At 47.4% G+C, this 19,249-nt stretch overlaps 2 protein-coding genes across 2 annotated transcripts; one reads left to right on the forward strand and one right to left on the reverse strand.

Annotated features, from left to right (window-relative positions):
• Positions 1-2,128: 2,128 nt before the first annotated feature.
• Positions 2,129-2,757, forward strand: LOC121964739 (protein EOLA1). Its single transcript, XM_042514934.2, has 2 exons — positions 2,129-2,381; positions 2,549-2,757. The coding sequence occupies exons 1-2, from the start codon at positions 2,129-2,131 to the stop codon at positions 2,755-2,757; spliced, it is 462 nt and encodes a 153-aa protein (XP_042370868.1).
• Positions 2,758-4,056: 1,299 nt separating this feature from the next.
• alg13 (ALG13 UDP-N-acetylglucosaminyltransferase subunit) lies at positions 4,057-19,238 on the reverse strand. Its single transcript, XM_088075301.1, is given in 27 exon segments — positions 4,057-4,187; positions 4,190-4,291; positions 4,294-4,410; positions 4,653-4,760; positions 4,992-5,103; positions 5,176-5,216; positions 5,329-5,448; positions 5,544-5,670; positions 7,507-7,575; positions 7,986-8,041; positions 8,979-9,014; positions 9,267-9,438; positions 9,536-9,686; positions 11,121-11,228; positions 11,435-11,696; positions 11,827-11,912; positions 11,997-12,093; positions 13,686-13,754; positions 13,899-14,016; positions 15,358-15,415; positions 15,565-15,730; positions 16,242-16,323; positions 16,415-16,487; positions 16,613-16,659; positions 17,198-17,248; positions 17,571-17,654; positions 19,032-19,238. Coding segments are annotated over 27 exon segments (2,763 nt in total). The 5' UTR covers positions 19,152-19,238.
• Between the last annotated feature and the right edge of the window lie 11 nt (positions 19,239-19,249).

A 19,249-nucleotide genomic window follows, 5' to 3' on the forward strand; every position in this document is an offset into this window, starting at 1 on the left:
ACAGACTGAGAGACACACAGAGACACACTGAGGACAGACTGAGAGACACACCGAGGACAGACTGAGAGACACACTGAGGACAGACTGAGAGACACACTGAGGACAGGCTGAGAGACACACTGAGGACAGACTGAGAGACACACTGAGGACAGACTGAGAGACACACTGAGGACAGGCTGAGAGACACACTGAGGACAGACTGAGAGACACATTGACTGACAACACACTGAGGACAGACTGAGACACATTGAGGACAGACTGAGAGACAAATTGAGGACAGAGTGAGGACAGACTGAGAGACACACTGAGGACAGACTGAGAGACACACTGAGGACAGGCTGACAGACACACTGAGGACAGACTGAGAGACACATTGAGGACAGAGTGAGGACAGACTGAGAGACACACAGAGACACACTGAGGACAGTCAGGTCAGACAGATCAGTGTGTCTCTGTCTCCTTGTCTCTGCGTCTCTCTCTCAGTGTCTCTCTGTCTCCTTGTCTCTGTCTCAGTGTGTCTCTGTCTGTCTCCGTGTGTCTCTGTCTCTCTGTGTGTCTCTGTCTCCATGTGTCTCTGTCTCCGTGTGTCTCTGTCTGTGTCTCTGCAGAAACATCAGATGTTCAGCATCACTTTATTGTCTCTGATTCGACTCGTTTTATTGACGAACTCGTTCGGACAGACCGAGGTCGAAAACTAATGAAGACCCAAAAATTAGCAAGAAATTAGTCAAAATTACAAGAAAATTACCTGAAAAGTATCCAAAAAGTAGAAAAAAAACAGGGAATGACCAAAAAAAATAAAAATAAAAGGTGATTATTAATCACTTTTGCCTTTTATAATTATAATATTGGTTTGACGTCTTGATAATTTTTTTCTGAGGTTATTTCATCGTTTTCTGATTCGTTCTTATTTCGCGTATATCAGAAGTTACCCTCCTTGTAAGTGGTGTGTGAATGCAGCACAGGGACACTGTTGTCAGGGACACCGTTGTCAGGGACAAAGGGACACTGATGTCAGGGACAAAGGGACACTGATATCAGGGACGCTGTTGTCAGGGACACTGTTGTCAGGGACAAAGGGACACTGATGTCAGGGACGCTGTTGTCAGGGACACTGTTGTCAGGGACAAAGGGACACTGATGTCAGGGACAAAGGGATACTGATGTCAGGGACACTGTTGTCAGGGACAAAGGGACACCGATGTCAGGGACACCAATGTCAGGGACACCAATGTCAGGGACACTGTTGTCAAGGACAAAGGGACACTGTTGTCAGGGACACTGATGTCAGGGACAAAGGGACACTGATGTCAGGGACACTATTGTCAGGGACAAAGGGACACTGTTGTCAGGGACACTGATGTCAGGGACAAAGGGACACTGATGTCAGGGACAAAGGGACACTGTTGTCAGGGACACTGATGTCAGGGACACTGATGTCAGGGACACCAATGTCAGGGACAAAGGGACACTTTTGTCAGAGACAAAGGGACACTGATGTCAGGGAAAAAGGGACACTGTTGTCAGGGACACCAATGTCAGGGACATCAATGTCAGGGACACCAATGTCAGGGACACTGATGTCAGGGACAAAGGGACACTGACGTCAGGGACAAAAGGACACTGATGTCAGGGACACTGTTGTCAGGGACAAAGGGACACTGTTGTCAGGGACACCGATGTCAGGGACACCAATGTCAGGGACAAAGGGACACTGATGTCAGGGACAAAGGGACACTGATATCAGGGACAAAGGGACACTGTTGTCAGGGACACCGATGTCAGGGACACTGTTGTCAGGGACAAAGGGACACTGACGTCAGGGACAAAGGGACACTGACGTCAGGGACAAAGGGACACTGACGTCAGGGACACTGTTGTCAGGGACACTGATGTCAGGGACAAAGGGACACTGATGTCAGGGACACTGTTGTCAGGGACAAAGGGACACTGATGTCAGGGACGCTGATGTCAGGGACAAAGGGACACTGATGTCAGGGACGCTGATGCAGGTTTCAAAGGTTAATGGGTGTGATTTTTGTAAAGGTACAGTTTGGCGGCTCAGAGTCCTCTGCATTCACAGTGCTGACCTTTGACCTCTGGGTTCGTTCGTTTGGCAGACACGACGATGCAGGTGTGGTGCCTGTCGTTCCGGCAGCCGTACGCCGGTCTGGTTCTGGATGGCGTGAAGACGGTGGAGAGCCGCTGGAGGCCCCTGCTGGCCCCACTGGAGGGCCAGACTCTGGCGGTCCACATCGCCTGGCAGGACTGGGAGGGCGAGGAGTGGAGGGCGGTGCTTAGTGGTCCGCTGGGGATGAACGGCGTCCAGATCCAAACGCTGCTGCAGTCTGGAGAGCGCTTTGGCCGCAGCGTGGTGGCAGGTGGGAAACAATGTCAAAACACATCAACATTTCATTGTTTTCTGAAATGCTGAAGTGTTTTCTGAAATGCTGAAGTGTTAACTGAAATGTTGGTGTTTTGACACTCTGGGCCACCATAATTGCCTGCCTGGGTGTACCTGAAGGCCTCACCTGTGAACCTCTTTCAGGATTGGTGGATGTGGGCAGGTCGTGGCAGTGCCCCGCCTCCCTGCAGGGGGAGGAGCTACAGCAGCTGGAGCAGTCAGCTGTTCTGATTGGTCTGCAGGAGAAACACCTGACTCACCTGTCCAACCCTCGCTGGCTGAAGGAGCCCCTGAGCGTTCGGGGGGGTCGCGACCTCTGGACTGTGGACATCCCTGCGGAGCTGTTACCATGACGACGTGTCACAGGACTCTGCAGTCAACGTCTTACGGGACGACGATGTTCCTGTCTGCAAGCCTGTTAGCATAGCCAGGCGAACGTTCGGTATGAAAACGTTTTGCAGCGTTTTGTTGTTTCCTGTTTGAACAGCATATTTCTGTGAAGCGGTGCGACACGGCTCACAGGTGTTTTCTGATTGGTGGGCAAATAAATGTGTTTACTTTTCACGTGTGTTTGGTTCATTTAAGCGTGTTTCCCATGATGCCAGTAAAGCTCTTTGAATAAACCTGCGCTGTTTAAGTCGGAGCGCTGCATGACATCAGGGCGTTCACACTGTGTTTAAATAAAGGTTTGTTTGGAGCGGTCTGTAAGAAACAGCACACGTGAGGTCAAACATGAGCTTCGGTCTGTTTCACCCCGACCTCTGCGCAGACCACAACCAGCGACAGAGCTCAAAGATCTAAGACACAAGGACTCAAAGGCACAACAACATTTAGGCACAAAGGCTTTAAGATAGAGACTCAAAGACACAAAGACTCAGAGACTCAGCTGAAGCTCCTTCAGTGCGCTGAAGTGAATCTGAGTGTAGCGTTTTTCTGTTTTTATCAACACTGAGAGCAGACCCTCTTCTACAGAGACCGCCATGATGCACCCCCACGTTTCTATGGGAACCCAGAGAGGACAAACCAAACTCTGATGACGGACACAGACATTCATGTTGTCATGACGACAATGCAGCCAGAAGCCAGCAGCCCAAACACAAACATGAACACATGAAGACATGACAACATAAACACGTGTGAACCATGAATGCATGAAAGCATGGACACATGACAACATGAACACGTGAAAACGCATTGGTAAAATCAGAGCGGGATCATGTGACCCTCAAAAGCATCGTGTTCTGCTGGTGAGTCAAACTTTATTCATCCGGAAACAAAAACAAACCAGTTTGAACAAACTTCAACACAAATACATCCCATCATAAACAGGGACTGGCCACACCCCCCTCGCTCTGATTGGCTGGTTGAGAAGATCATCAAACACAAAACTGAAACCATGCCGGCAACATCAGCACTGTCAGCACTGTTAGCACCGTTAACACTGTTAGCACCGTTAGCACTGTTAGCACCATTAGCACTATAAGTACAACTGGCAACTTTAGCACTGTTAGCACCATTAGCACTGTAAGCACCATTAGTACTGTAAGTATAATTGGCAACTTTAGCACTGTTAGCACCATTAGCAACTTTAGCACTGTTAGCACCATAAGCACTGTTAGCCACAAGCTAACAAAAGAACAGGTTAGGGGGTCTTAGAGGGAGGGGAGGGTAGTGGGGGACGTGTGATGGGGCGGGGCAGTGATGTAACCCACCATGTGGGCGGGGCTGGGGGCTGGGCAGTAAACACGTGCGGTGTGGCCCCTGTCGGCAGCGCCCCAGTGGGGGAGGGGGGGCAGGTGTGATAGGAAGAGTGGTGGGAGAGGTGAGGAGGAGGAGGGGAGGAGGGGAGGGGCAGAGGGCAGGTAGGCAGCCGGGGTGGAGCTTCATCGGCAGGTGCAGCAGTGGGGGGGAGGGCATTTGATCCAGGTACAGGTGAGCAGAGGAGGGGCGGGGCCTGCAGGGGCGGGGCTGACAGACGAGGAGGGGGTCCATGGAGGGGGCGGGACCTGATGGAGGAGATACAGCAAATTACAAGACCGTTTAAAATGACAGACTTCCTGTTGGGTGGAGAGTCGTCAGGACATTGTTAAAAATGTCTGCCATCTTTGTTTTTTCGTTCAAAATTTGACTGTTTTTCCGTTTAAAAAAATCTGATGATTATTTTATTTTTTTTAAATCACCAACGATTGTGGTGTGTGCGTGTGTGTGTGTGTGTGTTCGTGTGTGTGTGTCTCCACTGATTACTGACCGCCAGTGTGTCCCTCTGTCTGTCCGTCTCCTGCCCTGCTGGATTCTGGGTAAGAGGAGGGTGGCTGATGGGGGCCTCGGGTCGTCTCCGGGTACGAAGGGGGGACAGCTGGGGACAGACGACCAGGACAGGTAAGACAGTCCACAGGAGGGAGACATTCTACCTTCCTGCTGCTTCCCTGTTCAACTAAATGGATATAACAGGACTCTTACTGTGAAAGTCTGGGTGGTTATAACAGGACTCTTACTGTGAAAGTCTGGGTGGTTGTAACAGGACTCTTACTGTGAAAGTCTGGGTGGTTGTAACAGGACTCTTACTGTGAAAGAGGGAGTGCCTTACCGTGTGGGGGGGGCTCCTGGCTCAGGTAGGGGCTGTAGTGTTGGTAGGGGTAGGAGGCGTCAGGTGAGGGGGGGGGGAACAGCTGCTGCTGCCAGCAGCTCTGATGGTACCACTGTGGGGGGGAGACGGTCACTTCCTGTCTGACTGTCACCTGTCTGTAGCTCGTTAGTTAGAGTAAACTCACCTGGACTCCCAGGTTGAAGTAATACTGGAGGACTCTGCAGTCTGCACACACACACACACACACACACACACACACACACACACACACAAAATATTAAAGAGACAGGAAGTGAGGCAGGAAGCAGCAGTGAGTTGTTTGGCGATGACCTCTGACCTCTGGGAAAATCGCTTCCGTTGGGGTCGTAGGAGTAAGGGGGCGGAGCCACCACGGTGCAGAGAGGTTCGCCCAGCTCATTAATCAACCAGGGAGAGGCAGCTGGGATCGCCATGGCAACTGAGAAAAGGAAACACCACGTTACACACGACACTGTTTGTGTTTGTTTGTGTGTGTGTGTGTGTGTGTGTGTGTGTGTGTGTGTGTGTGTGTACCTGGGCGTGTCTGTGTGTGCGTGGCTGTCGGCAGGTGAGCGGCTGCAGGTCCGTGTGATGAAGGTGAGGAGGGCGAGGATGAGGAAGAGGAGGGTGAAGAACAGATCACTGCTAACGGCTTTATCACCTGAAACACACACACACACACACACACACACACACACACACACACACACACAGTAGTGAATCTGATAATGAGGTGATGATCCTTATGTGTTTGTGTGTACCTGCTCTGTGTGTGTGTGTGTGTGTGTGTACCTGCTGCGTGTGTGTGTGTGTACCTGCTGCGTGTGTGTGTGTGTACCTGCTCTGTGTGTGTGTACCTGCTGCGTGTGTGTGTGTGTACCTGCTCTGTGAATGTGTGTGTACCTGCTCTGTGTGTGTGTGTGTGTGTGTACCTGCTGCGTGTGTGTGTGTACCTGCTGTGTGTGTGTGTGTGTGTACCTGCTGTGTGTGTGTGTGTGTGTGTGTGTGTGTGTGTGTGTACCTGCTGTGTGTGTGTGCGTTTGTGTGTGTGTTTGTGTATATGTGTACACCTGCTGTGTGTGTGTACACCTGCTGTGTGTGTGTGTGTGTGTTTGTGTATATGTGTACACCTGCTGTGTGTGTGTGTGTGTACCTGCTGTGTGTGTGTGTGTGTACCTGCTGTGTGTGTGTGTGTGTGTGTGTACCTGCTGTGTGTGTGTGTGTACCTGCTGCGTGTGTGTGTGTACACCTGCTGTGTGTGTGTGTGTGTGTACCTGCTGTGTGTGTGTGTGTGTGTACCTGCTGTGTGTGTGTGTGTACCTGCTGTGTGTGTGTGTGTGTGTGTACCTGCTGTGTGTGTGTGTGTGTGTGCTTGGTGTGTGTGTGTGTGTGTGTGTGTACCTGCTGTGTGAGTGTGTGTGTGTGTGTGTGTGTGTGTGTGTGTGCCTGCTGTGTATGTGTGTGTGTGTGTGTACCTGCTGTGTAAGTGTGTGTGTGTGTGTGTACCTGCTGTGTGTGTGTGTGTGTGTGTGTGTGTGTGTGTGTGTGTGTGTGTGTGTACCTGCTGTGTGTGTGTGTGTGTGTACCTGCTGTGTGTGTGTGTGTACCTGCTGTGTGTGTGTGTGTGTACGTGCTGTGTGTGTGTGTGTGTGTGTGTACCTGCTGTGTGTGTGTGTGTGTGTGTGTGTGTACCTGCTGTGTGTGTTTGTGTATATGTGTACACCTGCTGTGTGTGTGTGTGTGTACACCTGCTGTGTGTGTGTGTGTACACCTGCTGTGTGTGTGTGTTTGTGTATATGTGTACACCTGCTGTGTGTGTGTTTGTGTGTGTGTGTACACCTGCTGTGTGTGTGTGTGTGTGTGTACCAGCTTTGTGTGTGTGTGTACACCTGCTGTGTGTGTGTGTGTACCAGCTTTGTGTGTGTGTGTACACCTGCTGTGTGTGTGTGTGTGTACCAGCTTTGTGTGTGTGTGTGTACCTGCTGTGTGTGTGTGTGTGTGTACACCTGCTGTGTGTGTGTGTGTGTACACCTGCTGTGTGTGTGTGTACACCTGCTGTGTGTGTGTGTGTGTACCTGCTGTGTGTGTGTGTGTGCCTGCTGTGTGTGTGTGTGTACCTGCTGTGTGTGTGTGTGTGTGTGTGTACCTGCTGTGTGTGTGTGTGTGTACCAGCTTTGTGTGTGTGTGTACACCTGCTGTGTGTGTGTGTGTGTGTGTGTGTACCAGCTTTGTGTGTGTGTGTGTGTGTACCTGCTGTGTAAGTGTGTGTGTGTACCTGCTGTGTGAGTGTGTGTGTGTGTGTGTGTACGTGTACGTGTGTGTGTGTACCTGCTGTGTAAGTGTGTGTGTGTGTGTGTGTACCTGCTGTGTAAGTGTGTGTGTGTGTACCTGCTGTGTGTGTGTGTGTGTGTGTGTGTGTGTACCTGCTGTGTAAGTGTGTGTGTGTGTACCTGCTGTGTAAGTGCGTGTGTGTGTATGTGTGTGTGTGTGTGTGTACCTGCTGTGTGTAGTTGTAGTTCATCTCTGGTCTCGTTGGGGAGTCAGCAATTCCTCCTTCCTGCTCGTCCTTTCACAATAAAACATAACACATTTTGTCCTCATGACATCACTGATCATGTGACGTGATCATCACATGTGCTCTTCAACACGTCGTCTTCACTGGACAGTATTATATTATTGTTGTTGTCATTATTATCTTAGTTGTTTGTGTGTGTGTGTGTGTGTGTGTGTGTGCAGATGATGCGTGGGCGGAGCCTCAGCGTTGATTTTGCCTTTAGGAAAATACAACTTTAAACAGCTGTATTTTATTTTCATTTTAAACTTCAAAAAAATCTGCAATTTAGTTTTTCTTGAAAAAAAAGTTTAATTTTTAAAAAATGCAATTTATTTTTCTCTTTAGTTTTTGCTTCATTTTCCTTTAAGATTTCTGGTGAATTTTAATTTTTTTCTGAATGTGTTACCTGGTGGGTGTGTTACCTGGGTGGTGGGGGGGTCAGCGGTGGTGTAAACATCAGAGGTCTGATAGCTCTCATCTGAAACACATCGAGACTTGAGTCACTTCCCCTCGGAGGAATCCCCGCTGGCGTCTTTAGGGTCGATCCAATAGTCTGAAAAGCTGAAGTGAACTTCTATATCTATATCACCCACAATGCATTGCAGCTATGCATGTGATGCAGAAAATACATCCACGGTGAGTAGACGGTAAAGCTGAGGTATCACCACAGAGGAAGAAGAGGACGAATAAACCCGAAAATAAATTAAAAAATCAAATCTTAATTCAGATACATTCACCATCTGATGCTTTTCATTTCCACTTCTAATATATCTCATAGGTCTGTGTAGGTCCTCTAATATATCTAACAGAGGTCTGTGTAGGTCCTCTAATATATCTAACATAGACTGTATTTCCAACATTATCTGTAAATACACGGGAAAATGCTGTTTTGCAAGATAACCCATAAAAAATAATATTTATGATAATTGCGATATTGATCACACAGAAATTATAAAATCAGAAACTGATGCAGCTGATAATTGATTGACTATCTGTGTTTGCAAATATCAACAGAAGACGCCTTCAGCTCACAGACAGGAGTCTGCAGGTTTTGACTATATATATATATTTCTGATGATTATGATATTTGCCTTTAGGAAAATACAACTTTAAACAGCTGTATTTTGTTTTCATTTTAAACATCGTTTTAAACTTAAAAAAAATCTGCAATTTAGTTGGTCGACCTGTGACATCACGCTGAAGGTGAACGAGTGCAGGTGTGTTTCATTTCAGTCTCCTGCCGGCTTTGCCTCAGTTTCGAAAGAGGCCTCCGTGCGACGTCAGCTGTTACATAATACAAAAGGGCCAAGAGGAAGTGAGAGGGGGCAAGTGGAACAACTTTTGGAACGCAGCCACTTCCTGTGGACAGGTGTGAGCCACTTCCAGGTGTGTGTGTGTCTGATGATGTCACTGACCTTGGGTCAGGTAGATGTAGTCCTCCGTGTACTCGGCTGGTGGAAACACGAGAATCACAAAGTTACAATCCATCACACTTCCTTCTTTGCCGGCAGAAGAGCGTATTTTTTAAAATGTTTTTAAATTTTGTTTTTAATGTTTATTTTTAATGGGTTTTTTAAAATTTTTCATTTAAATGTTTTTAAATGGTTTTTTTATGTTTGTTTTTTAGTTGTTTTTTTTTTTAATTCATTTAAATGTTTTTCAATGTTTTTTTAACATTTATACGTGTAGTCCCTCGTACTCACCCTGGTCCTCCACGGTGCTAGCGTCCTCCTGCTCGTCCTCTGATGAGCAGACGGGGGTATTTCCAAGTGGAGGTGGAGGGGGGAGGGGCCCCGAGCCTCTCTGGACTCTGTAGGCGGGGCCTGCCGGAGGGGGGGGTGCTGTCAGGGAGGGGGGTGGGGCCACCGCCGGGCCCTGTGGGAGAAGCCACATACAAAGTGTGTAAACGATCTTGTCACCGTGCTCGCCGCACATCTCAGTCAGTGACGAGTACGAGGCTGCGTGTTCTCACCGGCAGTGGCGGGAAGACGGCATCGGTGGCGTCGTCCAGCTGGTAGTAGGTGATGGCGGCATCCAGGTCAGCCGGCTCATCCGCCGCGTCCGCAGTGAAACCAAACTGACACTCTTTATTCAGAGATGCCGCCAGCTGACGCCGACTGCGCCTAAACGCACAGGAAGCACAGGAACTTGATGACATCACTTCCAGTACCTGCACATTATCATGATCACGTGATGTCAGATGAAAGTACCACAGGAAGTAACGTCAGCTTCCGTCACTTTCTGCTTTGGACAGCGTGTCATCCGTTCACAGGTAACGCAGGGTTAAAGTATCAGGTGATAATCCTGTTGGCCAGCTGCGTAAACGTGAGCAGATGAGGCGGCCCTTGGCCAACACGGCGCCCGGTCAGCACCGAGCACGACCACGACCCTCACATGACGCTTTTTTTTTAAAGAAAAATTCGGTTTTATTTTTTTGTGATCTGTAAAGAAAACACCTTTTCTTTTAAATATTTTGGACATTTCTGTGTATGAGTTATACAAGCTTTTATTTTGGTTGTTTTTTATGCTAATACTTTTATTATGTGGGCAGCACGGTGGCTTTGTGGTTAGCACTGTTGCCTCACAGCAAGAGGGTCCCTGGTTCAAATCCCAGTTGGAACGGGGTTCGGTCCGGGCGAGGGCCCTTCTGTGCAGAGTTTGCATGTTCTCCCCGTGTCTGCGTGGGTTCTCTCCGGGTCTCCAGCTTCCTCCCACAGTCCAAAAACATGCAGCTCAGGTTAATTGGTGACTCTAAATTGCCCTTAGGTGTGACTGTGAGTGTGTATGGTTGTTTGTCTATATGTGTCGGCCCTGCGATGGTCTGGCGAACTGTCCAGGGTGACCCTGCCCTCCGCCCGATGACAGCTGGGATTGGCTCCACCCTTACGAGGACAAGCGGTTACAGAAAATGACTGACTGACTTTTATTATGTTGCACTTTGAGATTTGTTTCAGATGTAGAGTGCATTATTATTATTGTTATTATTATTAATTATTGTTATTATTATCACTAATTATTATTATTATTATTATTATTATTATTATTATTATTATTATTATTATTATTATTATTAGTATTAGTAGTAGTAGTAGTAGTAGTAGTAGTATTACTATTACAAGTTTGTGAAACAAAATTCCAGGACTTTTACAAACTTTCAGGGTATATTTAGTTTTTCACAAACTTTTCCAGGCCTGGTGACTCTTCCAGGTTGTTCCCGAGCGTTTGAGTCCTGTAGCTTTTTCCCAGCTGCCTCAGCTGTAGAGCAGCACGAGTAAACACATGATACAGTTTGCAGCTCTCTCAGCTGGTTTTTTGGTTATCAGATATTTATTTATCACCTGCGCTCTGACGGATTATGACTGTTGTCTTTTTCTGGAGTACGTTGGGCAGCAGGAGGAGCTGCTGGTGATAATGTCGTTGTACGTTTACGTGTTAAGACCGAAATGTCTGATTCTGACTTAAAGACTTTTTCACTGACGTCGTCGCTCTGTGTGTCCCCAGCAGTCACGCTGTGGGTCCAGTTTGGGTAAAATAGGGCTGGGGCTCGTCATATTTACCGTGACCTGAAGGCGAAGTTCTCGTAGTCGTGGTAATATCGTCTGCCGGGGTGGTAATAGGTCAACTGTGGACCAATCAGGTGACGGTTCAGGAAACGGGTGGAGCTTCTGACCAGAATCCATGAGACAGGTGAACACACACACACACACACACACACACACACACACACACACACACACACACACACACACACACACACACACACACACACACACACACACACACAGGAGCTCCTCAGTATCAGTGATTGGTTCAGCTTCATCAATCAATAAACAAACAGTCAAATGTTCAGACGACCTCTCGGTTCTCCCACCTGGAAGCTCCGTATCGAGGTGGTCTGCTGACGGGGTGGTGATGGTGTGGGGGGGCGTAGGGGTCATACGTCATGGCTCCCGGTGCAGGCGGTGGACGGGGGTGACCCGCTGGTTGGAAGCGGGGGGGCAGGGCTGAGGGGGCGGGGCTTCCGTAAGAGGACGGTGGCGCCATCAGCAGCTCCCCCGCCTTCATTCCGCTGCTACCGCGTGACTTCCTGAAGTACCGATGACGGTGATGTCGCTGACCACGAGAGTCTGAGTCTGATGGGGACAGTAAAAGACAAGGACAGAGACAGAAAGACAGGGACAGGAGGACTGTCAGGACATCACAGTCAGTCTGGAGGTAGTTTCTGTGTTTCAGCAGAAAAAGTGAATCTCGGTGTAAACAAACCCAGTTCTCCTTTTCTGGTTGGAGCAGCGACGTTCCACGCAGGAACCGGATTCACTGGTTTCAGGTCAGTCAGAGGAACCAGATGTCTGCAGGACACGGAGGGAGAAACTGAGGACCGAACTCCATGTGTGTGTATGCGTGTGTGTGCGTTTGTGTGTGTGTGTGTTTACTTCTCTCCCAGTTCCTCGATGAACACGGTGACAGCTGAAGAGTGTGTTCCTACTTCCTGGATGAAGGCGTTGTAGTACTTCCCCTTCGGCTCCAGACACACCCCACCACACACACACACACACACACACACACACACACACACACACACACACACACACACACACACACACACACACACACACACACACACACACACACACACACACACACACAGGTAACTTCACAGCTGAGGCTGAAACCCTCCTCCGGTTCAGTTCATTAACCCTTTCACCTGCAGCGTGCTGTGCTGTGTATTGGCGTGAGAGGAGAACGTGTTTGCGTTACATTAACGTTAGAATCAGCTGAAACCGAACTGAGCTTCGGCGCCTCCCTCCATGAGACCGTCAGGTCACACGGGTTAATGATCTATTACGTTTATATTCTGACGATGAAAACATGAAATCATTTTTGGGGAGATTCTGAAATCTGCGTCACCTTTGAATCAACAAATTCCATCATATCTGTGAATTTAACAGTTTCGACTGTAAGAATAATGAGTCCGTAATTAAAGCGTTATCGGATCCACAGATACAAACAATGACCCTAACTCTTTCACTGTCGTTACAGCCGCAGTCACAGACCGTCCACTGCAGCTGGAACCCTTTAAAACCCTGTTTAACCCTTTAAAACCCTGTTTATTAGGGCTGGCACAGGCTGCCTGGACCAGCCCATAGTTAGGCTGACATAGGTTTAACCTGCTGGGGGACTTCCTCTGATACGCTGAGCTCCTTTTCCTTCTCTCAATGCCGCCATCGGAAATCATGCATGTCTGTTTACTGCATTTCCGTTTGCAAGCTTAGCTTAGCCTCAGTAGTTTAGCTTAGCCTCAGTAGTTTAGCTTAGCCTCAGTAGTTTAGCTTAGCCTTAGTAGTTTAGCTACTGTGGTACTGTCACTACCTGGGGCTCGCGATCACGGAGCCTGGGTCTGTTGAATAGCACTACGCTAATCCCGTTGTCTCTCCGGAGCGTTCACGCTCCCTTGTTGCCTAGTTTATAGCTGTCCTGATGCTGTGATCCTGCCTTTGGACGCCTCCCTATCAACATGTGCACGAGACTCTTATCATCACCCTCAACATCTTCATAGAGTGAAATAATGATTTCACAACTACCATTATTGTCATATGACATGCATCTGTTTACATTATAGCTGTGCCTCTCTCCCCCTCTCTGCCTCTCTCTTTCTTTTTTGCCATGATCATATTTCATTTGTTATTTACGACATCTATCGCTCGTCTGTCCGTCCTGAAGATGGATCCCTCATCATCCTCTGCTGCTCTTCCTGAGGTTTCTTCCTCTCCTCCTCTCTTACAGGCGTTCTTTTTCGGGAGTGTTTCCTCGGGTGATGTGAGGGTCCGAGGGCAGAGGGAGGGTGCCTGCAGTAAAGCTCTCTGAGGCAGACCGTGTTTGTGATAATGGGCTCTATAAATAAAATAAAATTGAAAAAAAATGTATGCTTCGAGTTACACTTGTACTTCGAGTTAGAGTCGTAGTTATGGTTATCGTTCCGTTGATAGTTTTAGTTGTGGTTCTTGTTACGGTTGTATCGTTCATGTAGTTATAGTTCCTGTTGTGGTTCCAGTTCTGGTTCTCGGAGTGGTCGGCCTTTAAAGAACCAGCAGAACTGGTCCTGATGCAGAACCTGGGCTGTGTTACCTGACACTTGTCTCCCAGGAAGTACTGCCTCCCTGCAAACACCATGTAGTCCGTCTTCTGCATCTCTGTCAGACACACACAGTAACCTGATTACAGTAGTCTGATTACTCATAACATCGACACTTTATTGTCCTCTCAGAAGTTTTCCAAATTCACATTTCTACGTTGTGCAGGCAGCTCGTGTGTTGTGTACAGTTACTGTGTGTTACCTTTACATGTGTCCTGCCACACGTCAAACTCCAGGTTTCTGTACACGTCTCTGTCCAGAGACTTCATGACCTTAAAGGGCAGGGACAGCCTGGATGAGGGCGGGGCTTCTGCTGCAGGCTGACCAATAAAAACACACAGTTAGGATCAACACAGAAATATATATATATACACCGAAAGTCATCCTCATCATCACGACAAAGACGATTGAGACACGTGACGGGAGACGAGTGAGACACGTGACGGACACGTGTCCAACACGTGACAGGGATGAGTGAAACACGCAACAGAGACGGGTGAGACATGCGACGGAGATGAGTGAGACACGCATGGGGATGAGTGAGGCTGTGTTTGAAACCGCCGACTACACCAGCAGTTCGTACTGATGTGGTCAAAACGTTGTACATAGTATGTAGTATGTAGTATGCAATATGTAGTATGCAGTATGTAGTATGCAGCATGCAGTATGTAGTATGCAGTATGCAGTATGTAGCATGCAGTATGTAGTATGCAGTATGCAGTATGTAGCATGCAGTATGTAGCATGCAGTATGTCGTATGCAGTATGTCGTATGCAGCATGCAGTATGTAGCATGCAGTATGTAGCATGCAGTATGTAGTATGCAGTATGTCGTATGCAGTATGTCGTATGCAGCATGCAGTATGTAGTATGCAGTATGCAGTATGTAGTATGCAACATGCAGTATTTAGTATGCAGTATGTAGTATGCAGCATGCAATATGTAGTATGCAGTATGTAGTTTGCAGTATGTAGTATGTAGTATGCAGTATGCCAACAAAGCCCGATGTGAGCGAATTTTAACCAGCACGCGAGCTTGGGCGTTCACGTGAACAACATCCAGTCAGAGCGTTTAAAGGGACAGTCCGTGTGACTGATGCAGAACAAAGAGTCCGTGTCCCGAACAAAGATACGTGAATACTGGGGGAACTCGTAAGGCAGTAACGTAACGGCGGTACATCAGGTCACTACCACCTGTTATAAAGGTGTTCTTCATCTCACAGGTGAGCCTTCATCACCATCGTCTGTACACATCACCTGTTTACTCCGTTTCAAACCGTAAATCAATGCTGCGCGGTAACAGTTTTACTGTTTGTTCCGCTTTCAAAAACCAGAAACCAGCCGAGTCTGACTCATACTGGTTACTGCATACTACTGCATACTACTGTGGAACACAGTATGTAGAAGATACTACTGCATACTACTGTGGAACACAGTATGTACAGGATACTGCATACTACTGTGGAGCGCAGTATGTAGTATGTAGAGGATACTACTGCATACTACTGTGGAACGCAGTATGTAATATGTAGAGGATACTGCATACTAGTGTGGAACACAGTATGTAGTATGTAGAGGATGCTGAGACGTGTCGGTCACATGATCGATATGTGAAAATAAGAAGAAAAACAGGAAGTGACATCACAGTGAGCCTCCCTCTCACCTTGGCATCGTCAGCTCGCAGTTTCTCCTCGGCCGCTCCGCCAGACTCCGCCTCCTCCCTGCGGGTACAACGGGATGTCATTTTGCAGCCATTTGTTGGTCATGTGACAGGCTCTGATGATCATGTGACAAATGATGTCATCACTCATCTGTCTCATCTGATACAAACAGGCTGAAAATTGGTGTGTGTGTGTGTGTGTGTGTGTACCTGTGACATCGGTCCTCAGGTGTGTCATAGCCGCACTCGACATCACTACACACAGATGGGCTGTTTCTATAGCGACGACCTCCGACCCTGAAGGCTTCCATGGCCTGACAAAGCTCCGCCTCCTCGAAGCCAAACACCTGAGTGTAGAGCAGCTCGTAGAGCACCGCTACACACATACACACACACAGACATTAAATACACACACACACACACAGACATTAAATACACACACACAGACATTAAATACACACACACACACAGACATTAAATACACACACACAGACATTAAATACACACACACACAGAGACATTAAATACACACACACAGAGACATTAAATACACACACACAGAGACATTAAATACACACACACAGACATTAAATACACACACACACACAGACATTAAATACACACACACACACACACATTAAATACACACACACACAGACATTAAATACACACACACACACACACACACACACAGACATTAAATACACACATACATAGACATTAAATACACACACACACACACACACACACACACACACACACACACAGACATTAAATACACATTACACACATGCAGATACACACATTACACACATGCAGATACACACATTACACACACGCAGATACACACATTACACACACACACGGTCGGGCCTACTGGGACTCACACTGGCAGAGCGCGGCGGACGCTGGGTAAGTCCTCGGGTAAACGATGTCATAGTGACCGTTGATGGAGCAACACAGCGTCACCTAGGCAACACAGGAGACTCAAAAATCAGCACTGACCAATCGTATGACAGAGATCAGGGTCATGTGACCTTTCATCATCAAACTTCTTCACCTTTTCCACAAAGTCGTCCTCCGAGATCACGTTGGCTGGTTTCCCCGGGTAACGGAAGATCACGAAACAACGCCTACACACACACACACACACACACACACACACACACACACACACACACACACAAGGGGTGATGCTGATGTCGCTAATGTCTGAACAGGAAGCTGAGTCAGCAGGTGAACCAGGTGAGGTTCTCACCTGTACAGCTGAGACAGTGCCTTGATCTCCACCTGACCCACTGTCTCCTGGAAACACACACACAGAGTTACACACTGCTACACACTGTCACACACACACAGAGTTACACACTGCTACACACTGTCACACACACACACACACACACACACACACAGACATAGTGAGGTGACTCGTCTGCATTGCCCCCTGCTGTCTGTCTGCAGTACAGCTCCTTGGCCCCGCCCCTTCGTGTTACTGAATGGTCACAGGCTGAAAAAAAAATTCACAACAAATAAATGTTTCCCAGAGAAGGTTTCTGTCCCTGAAGGTAGCCCTCATCACGTTTGTTGAAGTGTTTATTTTCATGATACGTTCTGTTTTAATGAGCTTTTCCATCATGATTGACAACTGTAACAGCCAATCCGTGCGCTCGCATTCAGTGGAGCTGCTCACGATTGGTCGGACGGGTGTTTGCACAGTAATGCGCAGATGCAGGGCTCCCAATGACATCACCCTCGCAAGATGTCAACGCTCGTACCCGGGATATTTTAACCTCAGTACACCCAGGATATTTTAAAGTGTTTACAGTCTATGGTCAAAGGTCACCTTAGGGTCCTCCAGACGTTCCAGATATTTCTCAAAGGAACCTTCAACAAACTGGAAGAGAAAACAAACAGGAAGTGACATCAGTGCATCAGGTTGTCATGGTAACTGACGCTGCACAAGATTTATGTTCTGACCTGACCTGTGTCAGAACAGAGGAACGTGTTAACATGACCTGTGTCAGAACAGAGGAACGTGTTAACATGACCTGTGTCAGAACAGAGGAACGTGTTAACATGACCTGTGTCAGAACAGAGGAACGTGTTAACATGACCTGTGTCAGGACAGAGAAACGTGTTAACATGACCTGTGTCAGGACACCTGAGGAACATGCGTGTGCAGGTAAATGTTCTCTGCAGGTGGATCAGAAACTCACCGGCTCAAAATTGCATCTGTTGGCTCTCATGAAGTCGGCACAGTCCTGACGGATCCTCTGATGGTAGTTCTGAGAGTAATACAACTACACACACACACACACACACACACACACACACACACACACGTTACACTTTAAACACTTTAAACTCAAACATGCACATTTATACATTCACTAAGAAACCGAGTCAAGAGAACCAAGAGAGTCTGACAGGTGAGTCTGACAGGTGAGTCTGACAGGTGAGTGTGTAGCACTCAAACTTCACAGTTTTGTGTTGATACTTCTTCATGTGGAGGATTTTCTGGCGTCACAGTCTAAAGCAGGGTTCCCACACCTTCTCAAACATCACATTCAAGGACTTCTCAAGGAATTCCAGACCCAATTCCCTCAAATTCAAGGACCTGACAATGTAATGCGATGAGGGATCTGGGTTCCACACTGCATGAAGAGGAGCTGAGACCACAGACTGCATCAAAACCACCTGTTTTGACTTTTACACTAAATATATGACTTCAAGCACTTTCAATGACCCATGTCTATTTCTGTCTGTTTTCAAAAACTTGAAACTGCAGCAGCAGGACGCGGTCTGCTGAGTGCCACCAAGGATCAGGAGAGGGGAAAGAAATGTCAGATTCTGAGAATAAAGTCAGAATATTACCAGAATGAAATTATAATTTCAAGAAAAAAGTTATTATGAGAAAAAAAACACGTAAATATTTGAGAGTAAAGCAGCGATATTAGGAAAAAAAGTTGTACATTTAAAATAAATCCTAATACTATGAGATTAAACTCCTAAATTCAAGAGAATAAAGTTGCAATATTACAAGATTCGACCTTTGTGTCTCATAATTCAACCATTCATCATCACTTCTGATCATTTATTCATGCTTTGTCACTTTTAACCCCGTATTACCCAACTCTCCGTTAATAATCTGAGACTTTTTTCTCATAAAATCTCGTTTTAATCTCATAATATTGTGACTTTTTCCTTGTGAATTTAACAGTTTTAGCTCATAATATTAGAACTATTTTCATTTAATTTCATAAAATTGACTTTTTTGGTAAATGTATTAGTTTAATCTCACAATATTGTGAGTTTTATTTCTAGTGAATTTATGAGTTTAAATTCTTGATATTATGACTTTTCTGAATGATGTAACAACCAATCAGAGGCCAGGACGGACTGACATCATGACCGGGTTAGCCAATCAGATACAGACACCTGGAAATACACCTGGAGCATGCCCATTACTCTGACTGAAAAAACAGTCCCAGGCGAACCTAAGGGATCTGTTTCCATGGCAACCGACGTCAGACTTCATCAAACCGGGATTCACTGACACCAAACACACACACACACACACACACACACACACACACCTGGGAACACCTGAGCCATGTCTGACCTGTGACCCCCCCACCCCCGGGTCTGTCCCGGTGTATTACCGGCTGCTGTCTCACCTGCTCGGACACGGCTCTGAAGAGACTGGACGCGTCTCGCGCCACCATCTTCCGGTAGAGACCTAGGCTGCTCAGGTACTCGTCCATGTTGACGAAGTACTTCTTCAGACCTTTCTGCATCCCGCCGCCGTCCGGTTCTCCCGTTAGTCCTCACGGTCACCGCAAACTCGCTCCGGTTGAGCTCGAGCCGCCGCGTCACTCCGACAGGTGACTTTAAT

This window comes from Plectropomus leopardus, chromosome 3 (genome assembly GCF_026936395.1).
Source record: "Plectropomus leopardus strain MGB_pleo_1.0 chromosome 3, ASM2693639v1, whole genome shotgun sequence".
Lineage (NCBI taxonomy): Eukaryota > Metazoa > Chordata > Actinopteri > Perciformes > Serranidae > Plectropomus > Plectropomus leopardus.